The sequence below is a fragment of the Lontra canadensis genome, unplaced genomic scaffold (genome assembly GCF_010015895.1).
Source record: "Lontra canadensis isolate GAN:19392208 unplaced genomic scaffold, GSC_riverotter_1.0 scaffold17, whole genome shotgun sequence".
Taxonomy (NCBI): Eukaryota; Metazoa; Chordata; class Mammalia; order Carnivora; family Mustelidae; genus Lontra; species Lontra canadensis.
In genome coordinates this window covers 24,453,076-24,480,273 of record NW_022631011.1, presented here as the reverse complement: position 1 = coordinate 24,480,273, position 27,198 = coordinate 24,453,076, and the positions used below count along the sequence as shown (strand labels likewise).

The 27,198-nt window shown below is 41.9% G+C and overlaps 1 protein-coding gene across 2 annotated transcripts; it reads right to left on the bottom strand.

The window, feature by feature from the left end:
• Positions 1-17,888: 17,888 nt before the first annotated feature.
• On the bottom strand, positions 17,889-26,264 carry ADCYAP1 (adenylate cyclase activating polypeptide 1). 2 transcript variants are annotated; one of them, XM_032859811.1, is made up of 5 exons: positions 25,577-26,264; positions 25,146-25,256; positions 22,824-22,955; positions 22,274-22,372; positions 17,889-21,141 (listed from the first exon to the last, which is right to left on the bottom strand). In XM_032859811.1, exons 2-5 carry the CDS (start codon positions 25,253-25,255, stop codon positions 20,952-20,954), a joined length of 531 nt encoding a protein of 176 aa, XP_032715702.1. In that variant the 5' UTR covers position 25,256; positions 25,577-26,264; the 3' UTR covers positions 17,889-20,951. The 2 variants fall into 2 exon arrangements, with proteins under 2 accessions (XP_032715702.1, XP_032715701.1); XM_032859810.1 differs by having other exon boundaries at positions 25,591-26,264.
• Positions 26,265-27,198: the final 934 nt, after the last annotated feature.

Here is a 27,198-nt window from a genome sequence, read left to right as displayed (position 1 = left end):
GGAAGTGGGGGGAATGCTGAGCAACCCCATCACTGACTGGCTAATACACTAATCAACAGTAAACCAAAAGCTTGGTCCTTACTCCCAAGCAGCTTGCACACTGAGGCACTCAGACCATAGACAATATATATGATTATTAAATATGTATGTGATTATATATGCATGATTGTATATAATGTATATATGTGATTATAAGTTATAATAAGTGTTGTTAAGGAAATGATGCCCTAAGAAAGAATTATGACTTCATCCTCATGAAAAATTCTGCCCTCCGGAGCCTTCTTCCTTGCAAAGCAAATGCAGAGACTTGATCCACAGGCCTGAGATGATGGGCTAGGGAACAGCTCTGCACAGTGACAGAGAATATGAACTTGCTCTCAGTCCACCATTTGAGACCCAGTTCTGCTACAACCTAATTGTATGACCTGGGACAAGCAACTTAAAACTCTAAAATTGGCCTCACCAAATGCAGAAATACATATAAAGCACATAGCTGAACCTGGCATGTAACATAAATATGAGTTTTCTCAATGATATTATTATTGGCACTATTTCCCTCCCACCCACACCAAAAGTCCTCCCACATATTTCCTGTGATGGCAATGAGAAATGGTGGCTTCTAGAGATTATGGAACTAAAGACAAGGAGTATCAGCTTAACTGGATGAAAATGTCTACTTCTTCTGCCCAGGCTGACCCAGTTTCTTTCTCTCCTGTGTTATCTATAAGCTGATGCAGCAAATGCTGTCAATGACCCACTTCCATGTCCTCAAATTCCTTCACCATTTTCATGCTCACTGGGTCCTTAGCGCACTCCTTCTGGTGGTCTGCCCGCCAGCTGTCTGAACCTGAATTTATGCGCCCCCCCCCCCCCGGGGACAGCCCTAACCTATGCATGACTGACAGGTGCAGAGGATAAAAGGATAAAACCCTGCTTCTCTACAGCGTGATGGAGGAGGCAACTTGAATGAGTGCTCTCTTTTGCAGAACTTTGCTTCATACTACACCCTCTTCCCCTTTCAAGTCACACTTCCCAACCCCCTATCAGGGGACACTTCCTACTAAATAAACAGCTTTCACAAAAGGAACCAACCTAAGACAGGTTAGTGTTAATTGGCTTTAAAAGCATGGTTATAAATAAAACACTCATGTAAGAAATCCTTTCATTTTAGCAAGGCTTGACACACAACTTTTAGTATTCTCCGAGAATTGAAGAGAGTACCAATGGGCATTTCGTCCTTCAGTATGAAAGATGGAAGACTATTAGAGTCAAGAAGTGTAAACACAGTGATGCATTTTGGAACAAGATGCACCTTCTGGGCAGCAATCACTCCTGAGTTAGAGTCATCAGATTTTCCACTGTTGCTTGTTCCCAAATGAAATGTTTCCTAAACAAAATTCAGAATGTGCCAGAACAAGCAAGACTTTCTTAGGTGCTCAAAATTACAAAGAGATTCTAACCTTTTAAGGTAAATGCAACTAGTAGGAGTAAAGTATTCACCATTTGAATGTTTGATGGAATCCTATCTAAGAGAATCTCTTTATTCCTAGAGCTTAATTGTCTAAATATGTAACTTGTAGACAATCAACAATGGTGTCTACAATTTCCAGGTGGCTTTTCGTTAGATTAAAATGTACCCAGGCTTTCCCTTTAGGAAAAAAAAAAAATTCAGCTCTAATTAGAAACGATTTTTGAGACTAGCCTCCTTTGTCATGACTGTTGCTATATGGTCTTAGATGTGAAATTTCTGATATGATCATAACATTCATAGTTTAGAGATCATCTAGACTTATTTTTTCTTTCTAGAGTTCTACATTTCCAGTTTTTCCAGAATAGGTATATGGATATACATAAGATATTGTTACATATATGTATATACAGATATGCATATCCTTATGTGCTTTGTGTGTATATAAAAATATATACGTATGTATGTATAAACATACAAAGAGAAAGATTAGTTTTATAAGTTGAAGTTTCTAAATTGGACCAAGTTCAAGTGTATGGATACTTAAAGTATTTTAAATTAGAATAATGCAACAGTTTAGCTTATATATTATCAAAGTGTTTTTTCAGTAATAAGACTTATTGCTGAAGGTGGGAATATAAACTCATATACTCTTTGAAAACAATTTAGCAGGAGCCTTTAAAGTTTGTAATCCAATAGCTTTATGCATATAAAACTGCAATAAATAAAAAGGCTTGTGTATAAATATGCACTTTTTTGGTAACATTAAATAGGTTGTCTACCTTTTATTAAACTTAACATATTTATAGAGAACAATACAATTCAAACTGAACCTACCCACAGAACCATCACCCAAATAAAGAAGCAGACTATTACCACGACCCCAGAATATAATAGCTTTCCAAAGAAGAAACAAATTAATGTCCAACAACAGAGAAAAATTTAAGATGGGACGAACTAGGGAAATGTTAAGCAAAGACAACAAGACAAAGCAATAAATAAGATTTCTGTAGACACAGAGTCATAAACTTGCAAGAGCTGTATTATTGGTGGTGTGGCCAAGGCAATGGGAATTTGTGCCAAGTGGCCTTTATGAAGAATATTCGGGAGAATCACAGTGGCCAAGGCTCTGAGTAAAAGTTCTGCTCAGGTCGTATCAGGTCTTGCCTAAAGCTTCTGTAAATGAGGTCTAGGTTGACATATAATCTAAACCAAATGCTGAAAGTAAGTAGGCAATCACAGAGGGGAGAGGCAGATAGGGATGACAGTCTCACTGAGGATGAAAAATATGGAAATATATCCTGTATGCTGAGGAAAGATGGAGTTCACCATTTTGAAGTACACAGTGAACATTAACATCAAATCAGATTATAGCCGAAGACTAATGAGAAAACCAAGCTTAACCAATTGGTGTAACCAGCTATTACCATCTGGTTTATGACTAAGCACAGCTAAATTAAGCATGAGCCTGAGATACAGACCAAGAACATGTAGAATAGTTTCAGAAGCCAGAGCAAAGAAGCCTAAATAATGCAACAATAACATTCCAACAAACAAACCTAATGCTCCTTGAAGCTAGGATGGCAAGAACCTTTTTCACCCACATGTCCAGGCTTCAGGGAGAAACGAGAGAACCAGGTAATAATATCCACATAGACAGTCCAGGTTTCACAGGAACCCTGAGAGAAAAGGGTAAGCTATGTATGACAGAGCTATCTCCATGACTTCCACAGGACCAAGGTCAAACCAAAGTCATTGCAGTTGGGGGTTTCTTAGCCTGGGGAAAGACAGGACTAGTCTGTTTCATAGATTCATTCTTTCTTTCAACAAATAGTTACTGAGTCCCTACTAAGTGTCCAACACTGTGCTATCCAATTTTTCACTGAGAAAAATTCATACAGGTCCAGGCTGTAAGAGGCTATCACCTAAACTGTGGTAAGGAAAGACATGTTTACCTGCAAGCTAATGAAGCTGCAGTTCAGGCTGAATTTCAAGGCCTGCACCTAATTATTTTTTCACTCTTTTGTATTCTTTGGGTCCCACAAAGGCCCCACTTCTGTTGATGAGTCCTGTGAAAAGGCCAGATTCCTATGATGGCATCTCTCATGCTTCATTACACACATTTATTTTCATATTTGTCTTTCCCTAGAACCCTGAGCCCCTTCACATTAGGGACATTTCTAATTTATCTTTGTGTCTCTGATATTCAATGCAGATGTTAAATAAGTGAATAGACTTAATTGAACTTTTAGTTATTCATATACTAATCAATGGCTTTCATGTTTCTGAATATAATTTGTTCCCTTTTTGCCTTCCCTCAGGAAAGGTCCTTTTGAAAATTCCAATCTGACCAGGCTGGAACAAGTGAAGAATTTTTGACTCCTAGTCAGACCAAGGAGCCAAGAAAAGAAGCAGCTTTTTGTGGCCAGGTGAGGTAGCAAGAGTAGGTCACAGGTAGAAAATCTGTGATGTGTGGAGTTGCTGAATCAATTAAGGAAATGAGGTGCCTGGAACAACCACTCTCCTCAAACCAATGACTCTTGAATTTGAGTGAAGAAGTAACAGTTTGTTTATCTTCCTTTCTCAGCCCTGAATTCCCCATCTCTGGTAATAAGGATGACTTCTACCCTCCTGGCACAGGGAAGGTATCTTTCACATGGAAGATTTATTTCTTTCTTCCAGGGTGACAAAGGATATCAGGGTACCTTTCTTTTTTTTTTTTTTTTCTTTTATTTATTTATTCAACAGAAAGAGAAGCTCGGAGAGGGAAAAAAGCAGGGGGAATGGGAGGGAGAAGCAGCCTTCCCACTGAACAGGGAGCCCGATGCGGGGCTCAATCCCAGGCCAGGACTCTGAGATCATGACTGGAACCAAAGGCAGACGCCCAGCGACAGAGCCATTCAGGTGCCACGAGTACCTTTCTTGTACCTGTTTCTTAAGTAAATTTAATTCAAAATAATCAGTATGCCAAAGTAACCTATTTTAGGGTGGCATCTTCTACTCCCCTCCAGCGTGAGGCATATTTTGAAAATGTATGCAGGTCACAAGTCTTGACCTATCCTTCAGCTTGCCAGAACCAAGAGTATCTGAATCCTCTTTTGGAGAACCTTAAGAATCATTTAGAGAGAAATTTAAGAATCTTAAAAGGTCATGGACTCCAGATTCCCTCCCTTTGCAACATCCATCCTCCCATGCAGCAATTTCTCTTGGAAGCAGCCTTTCAGCATTTAAATGGCTCCAACTATTAAAATCCAAAGGAGACTCACTTAGGCCCTGCTGCACACACACCATGCTCACTGCTCTACACACACCACATCTCCAAGTCTTGGCTCTTATCAGTGACTGCCTGAAATAACCACCCCTACCCTTCCAGCTTCATCCCGCCTGCCTGTTCCCACAGTAAGGTTTTTATCCACACCTCTCCTATTATATTTCTCTCCCAGCGTGACAATTATTTGCATTTCTATCTTCCTCCCAGAATAACGTGAGCTCCTTGAGGGTAATTTCTCTCCCTTCTGGCCCTAGTACCTAGCTCATACAGTAAATGAGAGGTTTTTGAATGAATGTAGATAATGTATTATGCAAATCATTGACTCCTCCCTTTGGAGGCAAAAAAATTTCTTACACGTCCCAATTGTCTCCCCATTTCCACATCTAATTGCTGGAAGACCTTTACCTTTGTCATAATTTTAAAGGTAAAAATCAACTCGGTAGTATGAATTGCAAAACAACCAAATCAAACCCAAATGATACAAAATGATGTCCCAAAATAGAATCTAAAACAGAGAGCTATATTAAGTGAACTAATTAAATAAGGAAAATGAGAAACTTGCTTTTGCATTACAAGTTCCTAGTTTTACCTAAATGAATGATAAAAGAAAGTGTGGAAGAGCAAAATGACTTCACAGTAAAACTCTAAGCCCCAGAAGATCCTAGCAGTCCTTCTATTCTAAACTTAGCTCAGCCACTGGCCCACCATGTGAATGAGTCACTGTTCTTCCTTGACTTAAATCATCCCTCTTATAAAACTTGTTAAAGAAAGACGTCACTGCAAATTAGATGTTGTAGCTAAGTTTAGCCATCCTTAGGACATAAATATTATAACTTATGTGAGTTCAATCATTTTTGTTTCATGACTTATATTTGGTCATGTGCTTAAATATATGTTTTTATACATGTTGTAGCTAAAGATACGCCTTATGCATAGATACTTATATTTATATATAATATTAATACAATATATATGCAAATATCCACAGAAAGCACCTTGCACAGAAACATCCTTGAGCTATTTTAAGAGGCAGCATTATTTTACCAACAAGTGTTCAAAATTTAGCTCTCTGACTTGCCCCCAGCCTAACCTCTGAATTGACTATTCTCAGAGAGACTATGTGAGTGTGTAAGGGTACATATTAAGGAGAAAGACCCTGTCCCTGGCTTCTCAGATAATGCCACTCATAGTGTAACTGAGAGATTCATGGGGTCTCTTTGTCAGAAATATACCCCTACAGGCTTGTCAGAAGGCTGAGATTCCAGTTATCACCAGTATAACCTTCATTCTTTAGGAGCCGTCTTAAAGATGCAGGTGTTTTCAAGGATTAGGACACTGTGTTATCTCCTAAAGGATGCACATTTAAAATCTGACTGACTGGAGAAGTTAGTTTATCTGACCAACCCACTACCACCCACTGTTGTCATCTCTTTGAGATTAGGATCCTGAAAGAATGAGGAAGAGGAAAGCTATGTATCGTGACTTAAGAAGCCCCAAAATATTGCTTGGGAGGCAGAAGACAGAAACCTGGATAGTCCAGCAGTTTCATGAGGGTCTCAGCCTGAAGAAGCAGGTGGCAGAGGAGAGTAACAGGGACACTAGAAGCCAGGTAAGTATCAGCAAAAAGCTAACCCTGGCCAGTGGCCAAGGCTGACTGCTGTATGAGAGTTACAGAGAACTTTTTGTAAGTTACAGAGAACTTTTTCATGTCATGTGGATCTCATAAAATCCCAGTGAAGTAGGTATTGTTATGTGTATCCTTATTTTATAAAGGAAGCACATGGGATTCAGTAACTGAGTCACTCACGCATGGTCACTCAACTAGGAAATGGCAGAACCAGGTTGCAATCTACGGTCTTCAAAATCTAGCCAGTTTTCTTGTTACATCTTTCTGATTGCATGTGTCAGGTCAAGCAGTGGGGGATTCTGTCTCCTCCAACACACACAGATGTGGTTATGCTGCATTACTCAGTTTCTACTTACTATGGTCAGATCTGGGCCGAGCTCCCCAACAACAGTCATAGCCTGCTCTAATATATCAGGGAAGCCAGTGTCCCTGCAAACATAAGGCAAATGGCTAAAGGAGAAACGTAAAAGGGAGGCAAATATTAAGACAGGCAAGGAAGTTATCCCGAAACCCCTGATCCAAGAGAGAATGTTGCTCACATCGTCTTGTGTGGTCAAAGGAAAATCTGAGACCAGGGAATACAGATTCTGGAAGAAGTCATGTGATCATCAAGCCTTCCATGAACAGGAAAAAAGAGGTATGCCTCAATTTTCTTAAGAGACTCATTCCCTTGTTCAGTCATCTTTCCTTTTAAAAAGGTGTTCTTTTTTAATCTAATTTAAATGTTTTCCACTAGCTTTCTTAGATCTGCTCAGGAAGAGATCATCAGTGCCTATATTTAATACTTCAAAGCCTACTAAGAATCCCTTCAGTGTTTCCTCTCCAGTAAAACAGCCACAACTCCTTTGATAACTCTTTGTAAAGCCTAAGTCCTATTTTTCATGCCTTTAATCAATTCCATTGCTCATCTGTGGTCCCTTTCCAATTTTATCACACACACCTCAAGATGTAAAGACCAAAAACAGTGCCCTGGATGCATTACTCTAGGGAATGGACCAATAAAAGGCTGGTTTCTTAGCTCTTGGAAGAAGAACACAAAATAAGAGCCAGGGTCATGTTCATGCCCAAATATCACATAAACAACAGAACTGCCTTGCTGACTCATTGAATGTGCATTCCACTTGCTGCCACTCCCCTGCTCAGGATGGAGGACGCCCTCCATCCTCAGCTGCAGCCCAGTGGTCCATGTTGAGCACTCCTGCCCATAACTCTATCCTGACACTTCCTGGGCAGCACTGCTAGAGAAGAGAGAACCACAGCAGCTCACAAGTTTAAAATAGTAGCCACTCCTCATTATCACAGATGACTGGAGAGTCACAGAATTTTAGAACAAAAGGAATGTTCAGCACCACACAAGAAAGAAAGAATTCATAGTATATATAGGTGCTCAATGAAGCCTCTATAGGTACAAATAACCTAACAGCATTTGTAGGTGATTTATACACTTAGGTCTGTCTATATAAAAGGAAACATTATCCTCATTCCCCAGTTCACAGGTTTGATCAGCAAAGTGGCCAAAACTGAGAAAGCCAGAAGTACCCAACGCTTGTTAGATCTATCACAGTCGGACTAGCATTCACTTAACCAGTTTTCTCTCTTGCTTTCCTTTTCCACTTGCATATTTAAACAAGCTATTTGTTCCTCATGAAGGGGAACTGCTGCAACCTGAACTTTCTCACTTTTCTCCCTGAAGCAAAACAAGATTGGGTAAGTAAAAGACCCAGAAACATTCTAATCAACAACTAAGATTCAGGCAAACAAGAAAACAGATTCCAGAGTCAGCAAAGAGCCTGCTGATTCTGCTAGAGGCATTTCTAGTACAAGTAACTCAAGCTTTAACTTTTAATAGAGACATCCTCATATCTGAATGCCCCAGGCCTCTCTGCCTGGAAGAGCTGAGGACCTATGGCAAATATTTACTCAGTCTCACAGCATCCTTTTGAGACTGGTATCTTTCTACTCTACTGATGGAATGCAACCCTGTAGAGGCTTCTGAGGTAGCACCATGTGCCCCTTACTCTCACAGAACATACAGCATGGGGCCTGCACCATTTCACATTCCCCCAGAATGAGTCCAGTTCTCGGGAATGTTAGCTTGATACCTGCATTGCCAGCTTGGTAATGTAAGGTGGTCATTTCAATAGAGAGTAGTCTGCAAAATCAGTAAAATTATTCTATTCCATTCATTTTAGTAGGTGAACTCTTGTCTATTTGCAAAAGAATGCAGTTATTTCTTAATGATATTTAGGCCAATTAAAACACAATGAAGACAAGAGGTGTGTGCACTTCTCTGTTCACTACAACATTATTCATACTAGCCAAGAGGTGTCCAGTGATGGATAAGCAAATAAAATGGGGTACACACATACACATTGGACTATTATTCAGTCGTAAAAAAGGAAGGAAATCCTATCATATGCTACCGGTATGCACCTTGAGGACATTATACTAACCGAATAAGCCAGTCAAGGAAGGGTAAATACTGCATGATTCCACTTATATGAGGTATCTAAAGTAGTCAGACTCACCAAATCAAAGAGTAGAATGGTGGTTACCCTGGGGCTGGTACAAGGAGCAAATGGGGAACTACTGTTCAATGGGTATAGTTTCAGACACGTAAAATGAAAAGGTTTTAGAGATCTGCTGTACAACTTTGTGTTTATAATAAGCAATATTGTACTGTACACTTAAAATTTAAGAGGGTAGATCCGATTTGTTTTTTACCACAATAAAAAAAATGTAATCCCCTCTACTTCACTGTAAATAACAAACTGAATTGACAATAAAATTATATGCATATCAAAATAACACACACACACAATAAGAATAGAGCATTTAAGAACAAATAAAGACAAGGTTCTGGAGTAGGTTCTAGAGATGCCTACTGTACTCAGTCTGCCTAGATCTAGAACCAGGGCCACCTTTATGACCTTACAACCTATACAGTCACATTGCACTCTGAGCTCAGAACAGACCTGTACTTAGTTTAATACTCTGCTGGTGGTGCCTAGAAATTCTTAATATTTTTTTTTTAGAAAGGGCTTTACATTTTCATTTTGTCTAGGCCCCACATAGTGTGGAGCTGGTCCTGCTCAGAACTGGTTGTGTCTGTTCAGACTGGTCATCTTCACATATTTCATTCCATGTGCCTGGAAAGTGATGATGTCCAGTAATTATTGTATAGTCTATGCACTGGGGTCAATGGGTTATAAAATAAGAAAATACATTAGGACATTAGACACAGGTAGTTTCCTTGCTAAAGATAGTTTCTGTAACCATTTAAGTAATTGAGCTGGGATATGGAGTATTATAGTTGGGAGTAAAAGAGATTTGGAAATCTATAACTTTGATCTTCCCTCTGCCTGACAATACCCACCCCTGAACAGGCCAATGACCAAGGCTACCCTCCCAAGCACATCCCCAGCAAACTGGAAGGCCTGGGAAATCTTGCTCATCAAATCTCCTCCAGCCTGATATCTTCTGATATCATTTGCTAAAAATGGATCCTTTCTCTTATAACAGTAATGATAGACTATGGTAGGTGTCCAAGTGCTCATTTTCACCAATGCTCCAGCCCAGTTCTCTGAAGGATTTCTTCAGGGTTATCTAAAGGAACCAGAAAGAATAGATATTTTCAGAGACTTGAGTTGAATATTCTTACAACAACTGGGTGATCAAGTTACCTACAGTTTTTAGATCATGTGAATGAAAAGCAAAACTAAGCCTAAAGTCTAAATGACTCCAGTCTACACAGAGATAATTTGTTAAGAATGACTACAAATTAATTATCTCAAGGTATAATCAAACAAACTTCATAAATTTGTTTATTTTTTCCATCCCATGGTAGGATGCCTGTTACAGTAATATCAGGGACATAAGCTATTGATTAAAATTAAACCGTTTAAAAAAAAGAAAAAGGCACTCTCTCCCCTATTACATCTCAAACAAAGATCCCAGTAAGAAAAGTAGGACCTCTCCCCATTACTGGTAATAATAGAGAGAAACACAGACTGATTAGATTTATGAGAATCTAGAAGCCTTGTTTTGGCAGTTTCAATATCCTTTTCACCAGCCTTTCCACCAGGATGTCTAGCAATCAGCAAATTGAACTAGTTCACATTTTTGTTTCTTCTCCTTCCCTCTAATTGAAGCACAATAAATAATCTCATGATCAGAGCACAGACTCTCAAATGAGATCATCAGCTTCTTCCATAATTATAAAAGTTATATGAGCAAGATATGCCCCTTGCAAAATCACAATCCCAAGATAGCCTCCATCTAATTAATGCTAAAAGCACCATTTGCTTCCCCAGCTCACTGTAGGACCAAGCATCTTGTTTCCACAGCCAAGAAAGTATATGACAGTAAAGAAGTCAGACTGCCTTCCTCTGATGATCCCTGTTTACACTCAAAGTGGAGTAGCCAGAAGAGATCTTAGCAGGGGATCATCCAAGAACATCTGCATCTACAAGCAAGATGGAAAATTCCCAAACACTTAAGAAAGTCTCATGTCTATTGTTTGAATGCTTTTTTTGTTTTCCATTTCTCAACAAAGCTTAAATTTTAGAGACACACAAGTCAATGCCCAAAGTCAAATATCCTTGGGGCCTTTGAGCAACTACAAAGAACCGGGCTCTAATTTGGAAGCTTATGTTTTCTTAGAAACAAATCCATATTCATTTAACCAATCTATAACTTTTAGTGAGCACCTACTATGTGCATGTTCTGTTACTGTTCCCATCTGTCACCTGAAAGCATTAGATGCTTTCACCTACTTGGATCAGAAAAGAAGAAAAGCAGAGTTCCTACAGAATTCATACAACCTCAGGACAGAGACACTTTGGGTATTCAAAGGAGTAAACTTTGACTCTTCTTTCAAAAGACATTTGTTGTTGCCCAAATCCTTCCTAATATCTAACCAAAATCCTTCATGTTACAATTTATTTTTTCCTGTTGTCTATATGGACAATAATTGTTCACCAACTTCCACAGGATTAATTCCAAGTCAACAAATAGTGATTGAGGGCCCATTATGTGCCAGAAACTATAGGTCTTAAGGATTGGAAGTTGAATAATTATGGTCCTTGGATTCTCAACCTATCAGCAAAAGACATGTGTGCAATTAAATACTAAACTAGTACTATAACAAGCTGCAGCAGAAAAACAGAGAAAGGAGCTGGTCTTTCCTTGAAAGATCAGTAGCATTTCACCATGAAAAAAAAAAAAAAGAAAGAAAGAATATAAGAGCATTCCAAAGAGAAAGAGTCATAAGTAGAAGGTGATAGATGAGAAGAGAAAGGTAGATTGGGGTGCAATTATTAAAGATAGTCCAAAGACTTTGGATTCCAACTAATAGGCTATAGGAAGTCACAGAAATTTTTCAAGCCAGCATAGGGAAGTAACATAACCAGGGGCTTGTTTTATACAGATCATTCTGGAGGCAGAGGAAAATGACTAGGAAGAGTAATTAGAGCCAAAGTGTTGGAAGGCTATTGCAAAAACAGCAAAAGATTGTGTGAATATGGAGCTCTGCAGAAAATAGGATTGAAAATTCATAAGACTCAGAGGCCAATTAAATGAATAGAGTAAAGAGGAAACAGAAGAATGCTCTGAGGTATTTAGATTCGGTAGCATGGTAGATAACAATGGTGGAATGAATGTGGGTAATGATTTTATTGGGAACATATTGAGTTTGAGGTACCCATTGGACAACCAATGAATGTCAGATGGACATTTGAATTCACTCACAAGAGCTGTGTAATTGAGAGTCATCAGACCATCACAGATGAGCTCATCCAAGGTAAAAATATATTTTACCTATATATATTTTACCTATAGAATAGTATAGGTAAAAAGGAAAAGTATAGGATAAAGGAGGAAGAACAGAACTTGAGGCCATCCACATTTAAGAAGGAAGAAGAGGCATTATGAAAAAAAAAAAAAAAAAAAGACCAGGACAAGGAGGAGAAAAGTACGGGGACAGGAAGGAAACCAGTAGATTCAAGTCAAGTGAAAAGAAATCTTCAGAAATGAAGGAGATGCTGGATAACACAGAATGAGGCTACAGAGTTATTGGTTTCCGAAAGTATGGGACAATTAAATACGAAGAAAATTCAGTAAAATTTTGGGGGACATACAGATGGCCAGAAATCGAGATAAAAACTGAAACTGAAAAAGCATTTCAGTAAAGAGGAAAAAACTGAGATAGTTTTGTTTTTCTTTGTTTTTATTATGTGGGAGGCAAAGTTAACAATGAAGTTAGAGAGCAAGATGAACTGAGGATCTTGAAGAATAAAAAGAACAAGTACAGGAAATAGAAAAAAGAACTGATTAGAAGTGAATGCATTATAGATCCAACGGACATAGGTAATCATAAATTTACAAGCAGAGCTGGATCAAAGCAGATTCAAGATTTTTCCAACAGTCCTCAGCAACCAGGAGGAAGCACATGGTTGGGCTGATCCAAGTTTAAGTGTTAAGGTGAGTATAGAAGAAATGTTCAGAGAATGAAAGCATTTAGGGATCCAGGGAGGGTCATTAAACTGATCCAAGATGGGTAAGGAAACAGTGAAGGGAGAAAGAGGCAGGTAGCCTATAAAACAAAGCATAGGATGTCAGAAAACTAGAGGGAGTCTCTATTGAGTTTTGTCTTAAAAAAAAAGGGGGGGGGGCGCCTGGGTGGCTCAGTGGGTTAAAGCCTCTGCCTTCGGCTCAGGTCATGATCCCAGGGTCCTGGGCTCAGGTCATGATCCCAGGGTCCTGGGATCGAGCCCCATATCGGGCTCTGCTCAGCAGGGAGCCTGCTTCCTCCTCTCTCTGTCTCTGCCTGCCTCTCTGTCTACTTGTGATCTGTCAAATAAATAAATAAAATCTTTAAAAAAAAAAGACTTTTTTAGAGCAGTTTTAGGTTTACAACAAAATTCAGAGGAAGGTATGGAGATTTCCCATACATGCAAGCCTCTCCCATTTTCAACATTTCTCACTAGAATGGTGTGATTTTTACCAAGAATGAATCTACTTTGACACATCATAATTACCCAAAGACCATAGTTTACCTTAAGGCAACTCTTGGTGTTGTACATTCTATAGGTTTAGACAAAAGTATAATGGTATATCCATTATTATCCATATTATAATATAGAGGTTTTTTTACTGTCCTAAAAATTCCCTGTGTTCTACCTGTTCAAATCTCCTGTCCCTACCCCAACCCCATCCCCAACCCATCTGCCATCCCTGGCTACTACTGATTATTTTACTGTCTCCAAAGTTTTGCCTTTTTCAGAATGTCATGTAGTTGGAATCATACAGTTTGAAGACTGGCTTCTTTCACATAATAATATGCATTTAAGTTTTGTCTTCTTTCACATTTGGCTTCTTTCACATAGTAACATGCATATAAGTTTTGTCCATATCTCTTTGTGGCTTGATATGATCATTTATTTTTAAAACAGAATATTCCATTGCCTGGATGTACTATAGTTTATTTATCCATTCACCTACTGAAGGACATCTTGATTCTTCCAAATTTTGGCAATTATGAACAAAGCTGCTTTAAACATCCATGGACAAGTTTCTATGTAGACCTAAATCCAGCCTGACTGCTGAATCTTGCAGTAAGAGTATGTTCAGTCTGTAAGAAACAGCCAAACTGTCTTCCAAAGTGTCTCTCTGCTGTATTTTATCACAAGTTTCATGGGTGTAGGCAATGGCAGCAATGATTGGTACTCAGAAAGCAGAGTTTTTTAAAAAGTTCAGAGTAGAGCATTTCTAAGGCACTAGTGGTTCAAAGAAGTACCATATTTGGTAGCATAGGTTGGAGAGGGCTCCTCAAAGCATAGTTTTTACTATAGATTAAAAAAAAAAGAAAGTGGGGTTCACTTCTAGGTATTTTATAATTTTTAAATATTAAAACATTAAAGCACAATTTTAGCAGAAAATGTGAAGTCTTTGGAATCTTGAGGCGCTGGAATTTTTAACACTTCCTGTTGGCTGGAACCTCTGCCGGCCAGTTTTAATACCCTCTTCTGAGCTCTGAAGAAAAGATACTGAGCCACCTTGACTTGAGTTTTCCATTACTTGGAACACAATTCCTAGCCAAGATTACAAAAAATAAAACAAACAAACAAAAAAAAAATAGCTTAAGCAAGAAGGGGCTTATATCACAAGAACAGTTCAGTAGTGGTTTCAGGCTTACGTGTTGGTTTGATTCAAGGGCTCAATGATATTGTCAAGGACATGTTTCTTCTTTGTCTTTCCTGGTATCATCTCCACTATGAGGCTGGCTTCTTATGTGGTGTGTTACATCATATCCTACGCCACCCAGAAGGAAAGTAAAACTTCTTTTCCCATAAGAAAAAAATTCCACTAAAAATTCCAGGAAAAAAAAAAGTTCTTCTCTAATCTCACTATCCTAAGATAGATCAAATGTCAAGTCCTGCCATGTAGTCAGGAGTACAATTATCCTGATTAGTTATATCTAGAAATGGAGTTGGTATCCCATAAAAGCCAAGAGCGACATGTGGTCAATAGAGCAAAAATCAAGGTACTTAATAAGAGAAGGAGAAATGTGCACAGATACATTTCATACTGTCTATTTTCTTTTAGGTTTATAGGTAATATTCCTCCCTGAATTAGGATTCTGTGATGTCCAGCAAAGATAGAGACAAGAAAATAAATTTAGACAAGATAATACCACATACTATAATGTTCCATTGTTGTTAGAAAATAGTTTTCATTAGGTCCTTTTTCCTGTGTATGAACTCAGGTTCAAATCACATCTCTGTTGACGGGAGAAGTTTCGTTGGCAGCAGCAGCAAACTATTCTGTAAATTATCATTTTTAAGTGTAGTCCAATTTCCCATCTCTGTCTCAAGAAATCCCTTTTTCCTTTATTCTAGGAAAAGGTACTACTATCTGGAGACATAAAGTAAATTCTTTTTAGTATGAAAATACAATCCTTCTTTTCTTTATCAGAATGATAGAAACAAATGCCTAGAGCTTGAGCCTATTGCAGACTTTTGCCTGTAAGTGCATTTAAAGTTTATTTTATCTTATGGCAGGAACACATCTAATTTGGCATTCTTTTCTCCTGGAGGGAGATCTAGTTTGATTTATGATGAATACTTAATTAGTAAGTTAATTTCACTTCCTATATACACTTTGCAGCTGTCCTATTAAAGTAAGGGGGAGATGCCACAGTGAATTCTGTAAGTCCCCTGGTTATTTCAGTCACTCAAGGAGATATTTACTATGTTCCCAAAATTATGTTGGCATTAAAGTGCAGCTCACTGGCCATGACCTCCAGGAGTTCATCTAGCTGGGAAGACAGTCATGAGCTTATAAAACAATTAAAACATGTCAATCAGAGAAAGACAATTATCATATGATCTCACTGATAAGAGGAATTTGAGAAACAAGACAGAGGATCATAGGGGAATCGAGGGGAAAAATGAAACAAGATGAAGCCAGAGAGGGAGACAAACCATGAGAGACTTAATCTCAGTAAAGAGAGGATTGCTGGAGGGGAGGAGGGTGGGAGGAATGGGGTGACTGGGCAGTGGAGATTGGGAAGGGTCTGTGCTACGGTGAGTGCTGTGAATTATGTAAGACTGATGAATCACAGACCTGCATCCCTGAAATAAATTATACATTATATGTTAATAAAAGAAAGAGAGAGGAAGGCAGGCAGGCAGAGCAGTGCAAAATTAGAAATCAGAAGTAGTACTACAGAGAGTAAGGGTCACTGGAGACAGTGCAAGGATGAACGTGGGAGAAATGAAGCTATGGTCACTTGAGGCTGAGGAAGAGCCCTAGAAAAAGAGGACTTGAGTTGGAGCTTACAGAATATTTAGATGGGGTAGATAGAGAAAAGACATTGGGACACAGAGGGATGGTTGGGAGATGAAAAGGAGCTTTAGCATTTTAAAGACAGATAGGAATGAATCCTTCCAAAGAGGAAGGATTGAGTTGGGGAACAGTGGGAATGACTACACTGAGCTGACCAGCTACAAAGCAATGGGCAGTGGCAAGAGCAACAGGCACCTTCTTTCATCAAAAAGCATTGCAATCAAAGACAAGAGTTCAGACTTGATCTTGGTTCCCAATCTTGTAACCATGTGAACGGTAAGGTTGAATCTGAGGTCATAGCAGGGCATCCAATGGAAATCCTCTTGTAAACAGTTGTGGGGATACATTCAAGCCAGATCTGGATATGATGTAATCCAAAGTTGACTTCTGGATCCGCAGAATTACTGCCAGCTGGCTGCATGGTTTCTCTCAGTAATTTCATTCATCTCTCAGTCATGTGATTGGATTTATAGGATCACTCTCCTTCCAGAAGCCCTTTAGATAGAGATGTCCAACCAGAATATATAAGTAAAATAATGCTAACTATGGCCTTACTGACCTACAGGAAATACAGCAATTTTTTGAAGAACCTAATATCCATCCTGGGAGAATATATTGTTGATATATTACTGTGTATAGGTAGCATGACTTGTTGCTTATTTAACATGAAAAACAAAATCCACCCAGTCCCAGTACACATACATTCATACACATATAACCAAATTCTAAATCTAGGTGGTCTCAAACTTAGGGCCCATTAATCTAAGGTTTTTACTTAAAACACAGATTCATTTGTTCTGGTGGAGGCCTGCAATTACATTATTAATAATGATCTTGTAGCGGAAGAATATTCTTTGGAAAAATACTACCTTAACTCCCAGGTGTTAGTTAAACTCTCTTAACCCATGTGCCTGGTTTTAGGTGTTCAATAAATATTTACTGTATTGAATCAATGTATTCACAGCCCTAATAGCAACAAAACACAATTCTTGGCTACCTAAACATATCAAGCCTTCCAAGGGAAAACTATCATTTGATTGATCCCATAAGAGAAGATAGCAAGGTGCTATATATACATGAACTTCATTTGAAGTCAGCCAATCTGGAGTTTATCGCTACTTTCTTGACAAGTCGTGCCCCCAACCAAATAAATTATTTTTCTTCATTCTTCCATTTACCACACCAGCAGCTCAATGGGGTAGGCAATTGAAGAGGAAGAAGTAAAAACGTATTCAATAAAATTCAATGTAAATATGAATTGTACCATATTTATTTTTTTTAAATTTACTACAAATGAGATCTCTAGATCATAAGCTCCTCCCTACATGATTCTGGGCCTTAAATACTGAGCCAAGTTCTGAAGATAGTTTTTGAATCCTTGCTGATCTTTGCTCATTCTTTAATATTACTGTGACATAGTTATTGATTTATTAATTGAATGCATTAATTTTTAAGATGAAACTCTGGCAATTTAAATTAAATGGTATTTGACTTATTATAAATGATTTCAATACATTTTTTTAAGCCCAGAAATCATCGAAGGCTCCAAAATAAACACAACTGAGAAATTCATGGGAATTTCATATGAAGGCTTTGCTTTAAAGTTAAGTAATATAAACTAATAAAGAATCCACAAATGACTGTTCACATTTTGTCCTTTCAAAATATATTTTTAAAGGTATTTAATTAACTCTTTGCTTGCTCATGTTCTCTTTCCTTCCACCCAAAGCACATTAATCAAAAATAGTTGTTTGTAGATCTCTAAACATATTTTAAAACCTCCAAAACTGATTATTTAAGTCATTTTTATGCAGAATTTTATCGAGAACAATTAAGTCTGAAGAGTTACTTGTAAAAGAACATGTTATATTGCTATTTTAGTAGCATAACTGATACCCAGGTATTATTTCCCCAGTGGACAGTAACTTTCTGAATACTGGGCACAATGTATATATACACTAAGCCATGGAAATTTATGTAAATGGTGCATCCTAGAAGTGTTCCAACACCCATGCCTATTTATGAATTTACTATCTTCTTAGGCATCTCCATCTGAGTAGCTACTTTAAATTTTTAGTTGAATTCAGTTAACACAGCAAGCAGATATTAAAGTACAGTTTATGAAAATACATGGAAGCTTATAGATTCCCGACATGAAAGATCTTATGATTGCTAAAGAAAATATAATCCTTTAAGAGATTTTAGTTATTTCCTAGATGTCTTTTTTCTCCAAACATTAGACGAAGTTACATTGTTTACAAAAATTTATTCATACAAATTTTACACACTTTATATAACAGTTATCAAAGTCCTAGTTATAGATATCATGTGTGTAATAATACTTGGTTAAGATGTTTTTTATAATCAGTTGCACACAAAATAAGAGCTCCAAGACTAACACCTACCTAAATTATCACTATATCATAAATCTGCTCCAGGTTAGTAAGGCTCTTGGCATTTCTAAAAAGTATACAAAAGATTAAACTGGGTGATCACTGTAAATGCTTGCAACTAGCCACAGGAACACTAAATTAGACTTCATAAATAAAAGGTTAACTAGAGCCCTATTTCACCACTAACAGCTGACACAAATACAGAAAACTCTGCCCATTATCCAAGAAACAAATAATTAAGACTAAAATGCAAGCCGATGTGTTGCAGCATTGTAGGGCCACTAAATAGCCATCTGTGATTCGTGGCGATTTAAAAGGCGAAGAAAGGCACTAAAGCTGCAAACTGCATCCCGTGTCACATTGCCTGAGGTGACTGCAGAATTAAAGAAAGATTGATCCCAAACACAGAACTCAGGCATAGATCGAATGCCTCTGTGCTTTCACTGTTTGCAATGTGATCTCCTGGTAGCATCCATCCGCCTGGGAATGCAAATCCAATTCTGTTTTCTTTGATTTATGACTTCATACCGAATCAAATCCGTAAAGGAAAAGGAAAGTTCCTTTAAACTTTGCAAACTAATGTTTAATCTTTTCTTGTTCTCTTTTTCTTTTTCTCCAAAAGAATCTGTGCCTGAATTTGGGGAGTTTGGCTGGTTTGCCTGTTGTAGCTTGATCTGGTTGCTGGGTGAAGGTTCTTTTGTTTATAGAGATTACTCACATGTTCAAGGAATTGATAGGAAACAGACAGACATGCTTTCTGTAGCCAAGAAAGGCTACAAGGGGGAGGTTCTCAGGGTCTGTTGGAGCTTGCTTACCTCACTCTTGACCACAAATATAAGATAGTACTCATACATATGAAGATGAGGTTTAAATGATTTATCAGTTAGTAAAACTGAGCAACATGTGAACACTACACATTCTAATATGACAAAGGTTGGTTTTATGAAATAAATTTTACTAAGCAATAAGCCATAATGTAGAAAAATACATTTTTCCTACAAACTCAATAACAAGAAACAAAGGGTTCATATTTAGAGCATAATTACTTAGTGGTAACTACACAGGGGTTCCTAAACTTTACAACAGGTACTTGCATCAAACAACAAAAAAAGTAAGAAGCATTCACAAGTTTAAGAGAAATGAGTGAAAAATGTAAACGGTACTTCAACAGTGCAAGAGGGTGGGAAAGAGTCTTCAGAAAATCACAAAAGAAAAGTGTGACTCCTACAGAGCTGGGTTCAAAGGGGAGCATCCTGGTCATTTCACAAGATGAGAAGTATTGACAGCACTGGAGAAAAACACATTGTACTTTGCATCCATTTCCAATATCCAGCACCCAAAGTCAGTCAGGCAGGGGACCTACAGTGGGACTCAGCTTACCCGCAGCGTCCCAGACCTGGGGCAGCTCCAAACCAGTCCCTCTGCAGGATCCTCCTCTGACTGTCTTATGCTCTGCCTCTTCCAGTATACCTACATTTCCTTCACTCTGTTCCATTTGCCCTAACCTTGGGATATCGAGTTTCCTGCAAGTACAGAGAAGGGAGATTTTTCTACCAAGTCTCCCTTTTCTGTACAGCCTACCAACACTTCCCCCAGAGAGCGGTATGAATTCTGGGGAGAAGCACAATTTGGATTGAGCTGTTGTTTTTATCAGGAGAATTTCCTTCTGGGCTGAGAGTCTGAAGAGAGACAAATACACATAAAAGTAGAATCAAAGAAAGCAGAAGTAATGGAATTGCCACCCAGCGAGGGGACAAAAGGGGACAGTCCTAGTTGAGTTCAGCTGGGACTGTAGCAGCCTGCCCCAGAGACTCTCTAGGAAAGAATGCCCTTCAGCAATTCTCCCAAATCATTACCTCCAAATCTCCCTGGAGCAGGGCATCATTATGTACAGTAGCAAATGATCAGTATTAATATCTTCAGGCCTGTCGTGGATAAAAATACTATCCTTTTAATTCCATTTTACAAAAATAGGAGTAATATTCAAAACAATGATTGTCTATTGTTCTACTTATTTTATATAAAAACATAAACAGCTCAGGCAAATTTTCAATCCTTGTGCACACTCTGTATGAACTGCTGTCTTTTATACCTATATATATTCATAATATATATATTTGTAATATATATATATTAATAATTGGTCCACAAAGTATATCTGTGCATTCTCTAGTGCTTTGTAAAAAGAAAAAACAATATTATTATCAAAATATTCATTTAATGGCTTTACTTCATACATAAATACATGTTTGGATAGAACACATGAGCGATGACTGTTCAGTCAGTTGGGAAAGTGACTTTTCATTGTGTCAGGATTGTATACACAAGGTAGCTGATAACTCATCGCTACAAATACGCTATTCGGCGTCCTTTGTTTTTAACCCTTTGTTTATACCTTTTCCCTAGGACGGCCGCCAAGTATTTCTTGACAGCCATTTGTTTCCGGTAGCGACTGTAGCTGTCGGTGAAGATTCCGTCTGAGTGGCGCTTGGAGAGAGGCTCCGAGTCGTCCTCTGCGCCGCCGCCTAGGTTCCCACTGCAAGGAAAGGGGTCGGGAAGAGGGTGGCGGGGCGGGAGACAGAGATTCAATAGCTGCGGGGAGCAGGTGGGCCCCACCCCACGCGGGAGCCTTCAGGAAAGGCACAGCTCTCATCGCCCACCGCGCCGCCTTCCTCTGCCAGTAAGCAGCTGGAGGGGAGGGCTGTGATGTTGTAAACCCCTCATCCCGCCCTCCCCACCGAGGCTTTCCTGGCACTAAATCCTTACAGAAGGGACCCGGGATGAGGTCCGGGCCAAGGGCAGGCGTGCTTCACGCCTAACCTCTCTCCAGATGCTGCTCTTTGAGATTTGACCATCAGCGCTTTTGCGCTAAATTGTCCTGTTCATCCCTCCGACCCCCACCCCCAGCCAGAGAAAATAACCAAAAAGCCCCAAGAGCCACGTTGGCTGCTGCCTGGGAGTTTTACATCGATCCTGCAATTCCTAGTCAGACATGGGCACTCCTCCCTTCCGCACGCTAAGTTGAAAAACGTGATGATAATAATATAAGTCGACAGGCTGTAGGCAATATTTTTCATCACATGAATTATTCATTGCGAAAAATGTAATCTGTTTCCCCATGGGCTTTATTAAAATGTTGCCTTCTGCTCAGAGATGCTCCACGCAAGCCCTGTGCTCTGGGTTTGTCTGGCACGCGCAAGAACTGTTTGTTTCCCCGACCAAATTTGAGGATTTGTTGGTTTCGATATGGATTTACAGTAAAAGAAATGATTTTTTTTTTAAGTCACCCATAGAAATTATAGCAAATCATCCCGCGAAGCTCGAAGGTTTTCAGTCACTCGGGGCGGACGGAGGTGAGGGGGGAGGGAAGGAGGCTATTTGGTTTTTCTTCGTTTTTAAATTCAAAACGGATGAAACTCCCCAGTTTCTCTGCCTTCTCCTTGCCTTTTGCCGCTCATAACTGTCTGGCCAAACTTAAGGTGCTCGATCAGAACCCCCGCCAGGGACCGCCGGCCGGCCCCGAAGACCCTGCGGCGCAGACGCACCCTCGGGCCCACGCGCATGCACGGACGCAGAGGCGGCACCGCCCACCCCGCGCGCGCTCACACGGACACCCACCCCGGAGCGCGCGCTGTCCCGCGGCGCTTAACTCTTTCGCAAACTCTTACCCCAGGCCCTTGGCCATAAGTGTCTGCAGGTATTTCCTGGCGGACAGCTGGTCCAGTACTTTGCGGTAGGCCTTGTTAAGGATCCCTTGGGCGACATCTCTAACGGGGAGGCAAAGCGAGCGCCCAGGGTCACTGACTGTCCCCAAGAGGCAGCCCCAGTTCCCCAGCTAGGAACGCACGCGCCTCGGCGCTCCGGAAGGCTGACGGGACACGCCCCGGAGGCACTGCACTTGCGGATTACTCTTTCGGGATGTTCCCGCGACTGACTGTTAGGAACGGGAGTCCCTGCTGCCCTCCAGGGATGCCAGGCATGGAGTCTGGATGGGGCGCTCACTCCCGGCCACTCCTTGGGCAACAGATCTTTAGGTCCCACGCGACCCTCATGGCCACACAGACCGGCCCGTAACTAACTTTTTGTCGCTCTCACGGGTATCAGCCAGAGAGAGGAGAGGCTTGAGGGTTTTTATGAAAAACAGCCTATTCGGTGGGCCACCACCCTTCTCCTCCCGCCACCTCAGTCCCGGGCCGTAGCGGAGGCCGCGCGTGGTACCTCTTCTCCGCCGGGTAGTAGAGCGCGTAGGCGTCGCGCAGCGCGGAGGCGGGGCTTCCGAGGCCAGGAGGGTCGGAGTCGTAGAAGTCTTGCAGCGGGTTTCCGTCCTCGTCGTACACCTCGTCCTCCGGCCTGCCGGGGTAGCCCGGGGGCAGAAGGAGTGGTCAGTACAGGTCTCTCTCCGGCTCTGCCAGGACCCCGAGAAAGGGGCTCGCACTGATTTTCCTTCTTTCTAAAGATTCCCCGCACGGAGAATTGCCACTTCTTCCGGCATGGGGGAGGGGGTAGAGGTAAGGCGAAAGAAAGTACACCCAAGAGATATTCCCTATCCCTCCAAAATGCTCTCCGACCGGTCCTCTCGCGGATAAAGGGTCAGCCTTCAGGGCCCTGGGAAGCCCAGACGTCTGTGCCGACCCCCTACACCTGGCCACAGAAAAGGATCTTACCTCCCCCACCCTCCACGGGCCTGGCTCCTGAGCCACCCCAAACAAGCAGCCACGGGCGGGGACGAGAAAGGTCATCAGAGACAAGATTCTGGCCAACGCGAAGACCCCATAGGGGAGGCCCAAAGCGAAACAGAAGGAGGGTGGATGGGTGGGGTGTGCCGCGGCAGACTCCGCCAGCCACCCCCACCCAGCCTCTGAGCCCAGGGGAGCCCTTCCCCGCGCAGATGTAGGTCACGGAGAAACTCCGACTTCTATTTTGGGCGGGAGAGGATCTGGCAGGAACATGAATAATAGATGCCCCTAAACTTAGCCTGTTTGGCCGTGTCTCATTCTGTGGCATGTCCGCGCACTCTGGTGCTCCTCGCCCAAGGAAAGTGCCAGGCGCTCGGGTCTTTGAAAATTGCTGGGAGTGAAATAGGGCTTTTAGGTCCGCTAAAGAAAAAAAATAGTTCGCGCTAATCTGTTAGGAATGTTGGGTCGGCGGAAAGGGAAAGGGTCAACAGGGGACCGAGAGCCAACAGGAGCGCCGCGGTCTTGAAGTCGCCCTTGCCTAGCGCCTCTATCCTTGATACAGGACGGGGAGAGATGAGCTAAAACGCAAAACCGCCTCGCTTTGGGCCGCTGGAGAGACTCGGAACGCGGCCAGGGCAAGTAGCGCTCTCTAGTAGGGTTTAGAGTCGTACTTCGTTATTCTGCTCGCCTTTCCCCAGTCCGTGGAGAGGTAAGGATAAGGCAAGCACATCCCTCCGTCCGCCCCACACCCAGCCCTTCCTCGGCGACGCGCCTCCTCTATAGCCCAGCTTCCCAGAGTCCCCGGGTCTTTCTGGCCACTTTTATCCCTGCCCCGTGCCCAGATGCTGGAATCCTAATACTGAAGTCAGAACCCATCTCTCCGGCCAAATTAATGGTCAGCGGCCGCTAAGGGCGACCTTTCTTGGGTGCGGCTTGGAGAAGCAGCTTAGCCGGCAGAAGGCGCGCTCCTAGCTGCTGGGAGCCGGGAGCACCGCGAAGCGCGGAAGCTGCGCTGCAAAGGGAGCTTCCACTCTCCGGCGACCGCCCCGGGACTTTGGGGTTGCCTAAGGAACCTGGCAGTGCCAACCGATTGAAACCAGGGGTTTAGAAAAAAGCCAGGGTTACTCCAGCCTCGGGCTAGCAAGGTTGTCCTGGTCCTGCCTGCCTGCCGGCTTTCTCTCCCTCCTTCCTTTCATCCGTTTCATCCGTTTCTCCCCCTGCCTTTCAGACCCATTTTTGTCCTTCCTTCTCTCAAAACGCTTCTCCTCAACCATACCCGGCCAACACTCACCCTCCCCAAGACAGTTTGAGACTCAAATTGCAGTTGGAAAACGTATCACTTGAGAGAAAGCTCTTCCAGGGGAAAGAATTCGAATTGAAGTGAAAGGGAGATCAGAGGAGAGAGAGGGAGACCCCGCCCCGATAGTCCAGAACAAGCTGTAACAAAGCGAAGTCCACGGGAGCTTCACGCTCAACCCTCCAGCCTGGCTGCGGGCACCAGAGAAGTAGTTCTCTTAACTCAAGCTAAGAATAGGGAAAAGAAGTCAATCTCCGGGCCGGGCCCTGCCCCCTACCGCGGGCGGGGCTGGGGGAGGGGAGGTTTCTCCAGCCCGCTGAAGCTCCCTTGCTCTACCCGGGGTCCTTGACTGTTGCGGGCTGGGGGAGGGGCGCTGAGCCGCAGTGGAGCCTGCCCGGACCTTGCACTTGGGGCCAAAGACCCAAGGCCGGACCCAGGCTGACAGCGGCGTACTGGGAGCCAGTGGGGAGACGATCACAGCCGGGACCGCAGAACTGCAGGAGGACAACCACGAAGAAGTGTTAGGGGAAGCCAAGCCTCAGCTCAGCCCAGGCGGCCAGCACCTACCTGATTCCAGGGAACCGGAGTCCTGCGGCGGCAGGTGAGCAGTAGACACTGCTGTGCATAATTATCCCGTAGACCAGGAGGGCCAGCCTCGCTCCGCTACACATGGCCATTCTGCGCAGAAGGGGAAAGAGGGCACACAGCTGTCAGAACGCTCCTGGCCTTTCACCTGCCAACCCCAAGAAACTCCCCGAACTAGAGGAGGGACAGAGCAAAGCACCAGCTCTCAGTGTTGAAAACCGCTGAATGACAGCCCGTGCGCGCCCTGCCACTTCCCTCTCGCTATAGCTAGAAAAACATATATATGTATATACCTAGTGCCCGCTTAACTCGCCAAACCTGGTGCGAACGAAAGCTAACTCGTACCCTGATGCTGGTGAAAGAATCAGCAGTCAAACAAGTCGTTTGATTTGGTAAGATATTTTTCCCCTTACCATTCAACTCTTACCACTGATAGGAGAGGGTTTGTTGCCAAGTAGGACGGCGGGCAAAGGGCTCCTCCAAGTTTCTGCGCTGGAGTCACAACCCAAGAGGCATCACCTTCTGGCGTTAGTGTCTGAGAAGCCGCAGGAAAGAGCAGGAGCAGCAGGAGGAGCTGGAGGACTTGTTTGCTGAGGCCAGTATTCTGTTCAAAAGTTTGCAGACGCACGGAACTAGGAGGAAGCGTGACACCGAGGCAAGGGGGTGAGGAGAGAGATGGGGAAGAAAGAGAGAGGAGGCGAGGAGCTAAAGTGGGGGTTGGAGACAAAGGGGCCTAAGTCCACCAGGAGAAAGAACTAAGTGATTAAGGAAAAGAGGTAAAGTCAAAGAAGTAGAGGAAGGAAGAGGGAGGGCCCCCCGGGCTCAGCAGGCGTCTGTTGCAACTGCCTGGTCAGGCAGTTGTGGAAGTCGGCAGCGCCTTCTCTGCTGTGCGGTCCCCCTGGCTGCGTCTGAAGCTGCGGCTTCTGCTGCTGGTGCTGCCGATGGTTACAGAGGTGACCGGCCCTCTGCTCCTATTTATATGTGCAGTTAGCAGAAATCTATCTGACCGTGGTTTTAGAAGAGCCTTCCTTGTCAACATCTGTCTGCCTATGGCCTTTAAGTACAGAATATTTTGTTGCACTGTTGCGCTCTGATTTTTATTCATGGAATGACTTCCTTTTTTTTTTTTTTTCAGTCACGTAATGATCGGGTATCAGAAAAAGACGTCAGCATCCTAGTCCCTCAAGAACATATTAACTATTCTGTGCTGTCCTCTTGGATGATAAGATCCGGAGTCATCGACTTCTCATAAACACCTTTCACTCATACAATCCAGTTTTTAAGAAGTGCAATTATTTTGATGGTTTTCAGTTTTAGCCATTTCTCAAGGATGGGTAAAGAATTCATAGAATCTAGAGGATGGTGAAAGTTATGTTTTTAATTATGTCCGTACGATTTCTCTTTACTTTTCATCAAGCCCCAGCAATCAGAGCTCTGGTCTCTGGAATTAAGCACCATCAACTTCTCCTATTAATAAATTTAATTTAGATCTCCTAATTTCTTGCGTATGTTCTTTTAGATAGACAATTAAATGTGGAAGTCGTTTTGTTTTTAAAGGGAAGTCTTGGAGGATTTTCAGTAAATCGCTAATGAGTCTGGCTGTCGTTGACAGTCTGGCTATGAGTAGATTGATTAGAGTTAAAGCTGCATCCGGTCGGTGGCCTGTGGAGCTGTCCAAGCTCTGGGCGCTGAACTTTGGTCGCAGATGCTACAAACATTGAAAATTACCCTTGGTTTAATTTTTCACCAGAGCCTCTAAATCTGAAGATTTGGCACTGATACTATTAATGTAACAATTCACTGTCCAAGTCTCCCCACTGTTCAGATACGTTCCCCCTTTGCAGTATCCATGAATGCCCTTAATGCTGAGAACAGTCAGACCCTGCCAACATTTGAGTAAAGAGCTTTCTGTTTCCTGTTAGTCCTGGTTTGTAGATCTCTAGGTGGCCTATTTGAACACCTTCGCACTTTCTTGGCTTTTACTGATTTCAAAGATTGAAACTGTGAAATTGTATTTTCCACAGAAATTGAAATT

Excerpts from the sequence above, each read along its gene's own strand:
- ADCYAP1 (XM_032859811.1), bottom strand. The coding sequence starts at position 25,255 with ATGGCCATGTGTAGCGGAGCGAGGCTGGCCCTCCTGGTCTACGGGATA. Across the intron at positions 22,956-25,145 it reads CTCCGGTTCCCTGGAATCAG|GCCGGAGGACGAGGTGTACG; the intron begins GTAGGTGCTGGC and ends CTACCCCGGCAG. Across the intron at positions 21,142-22,273 it reads CTTATGGCCAAGGGCCTGGG|TGGGAACCTAGGCGGCGGCG; the intron begins GTAAGAGTTTGC and ends CTTTCCTTGCAG.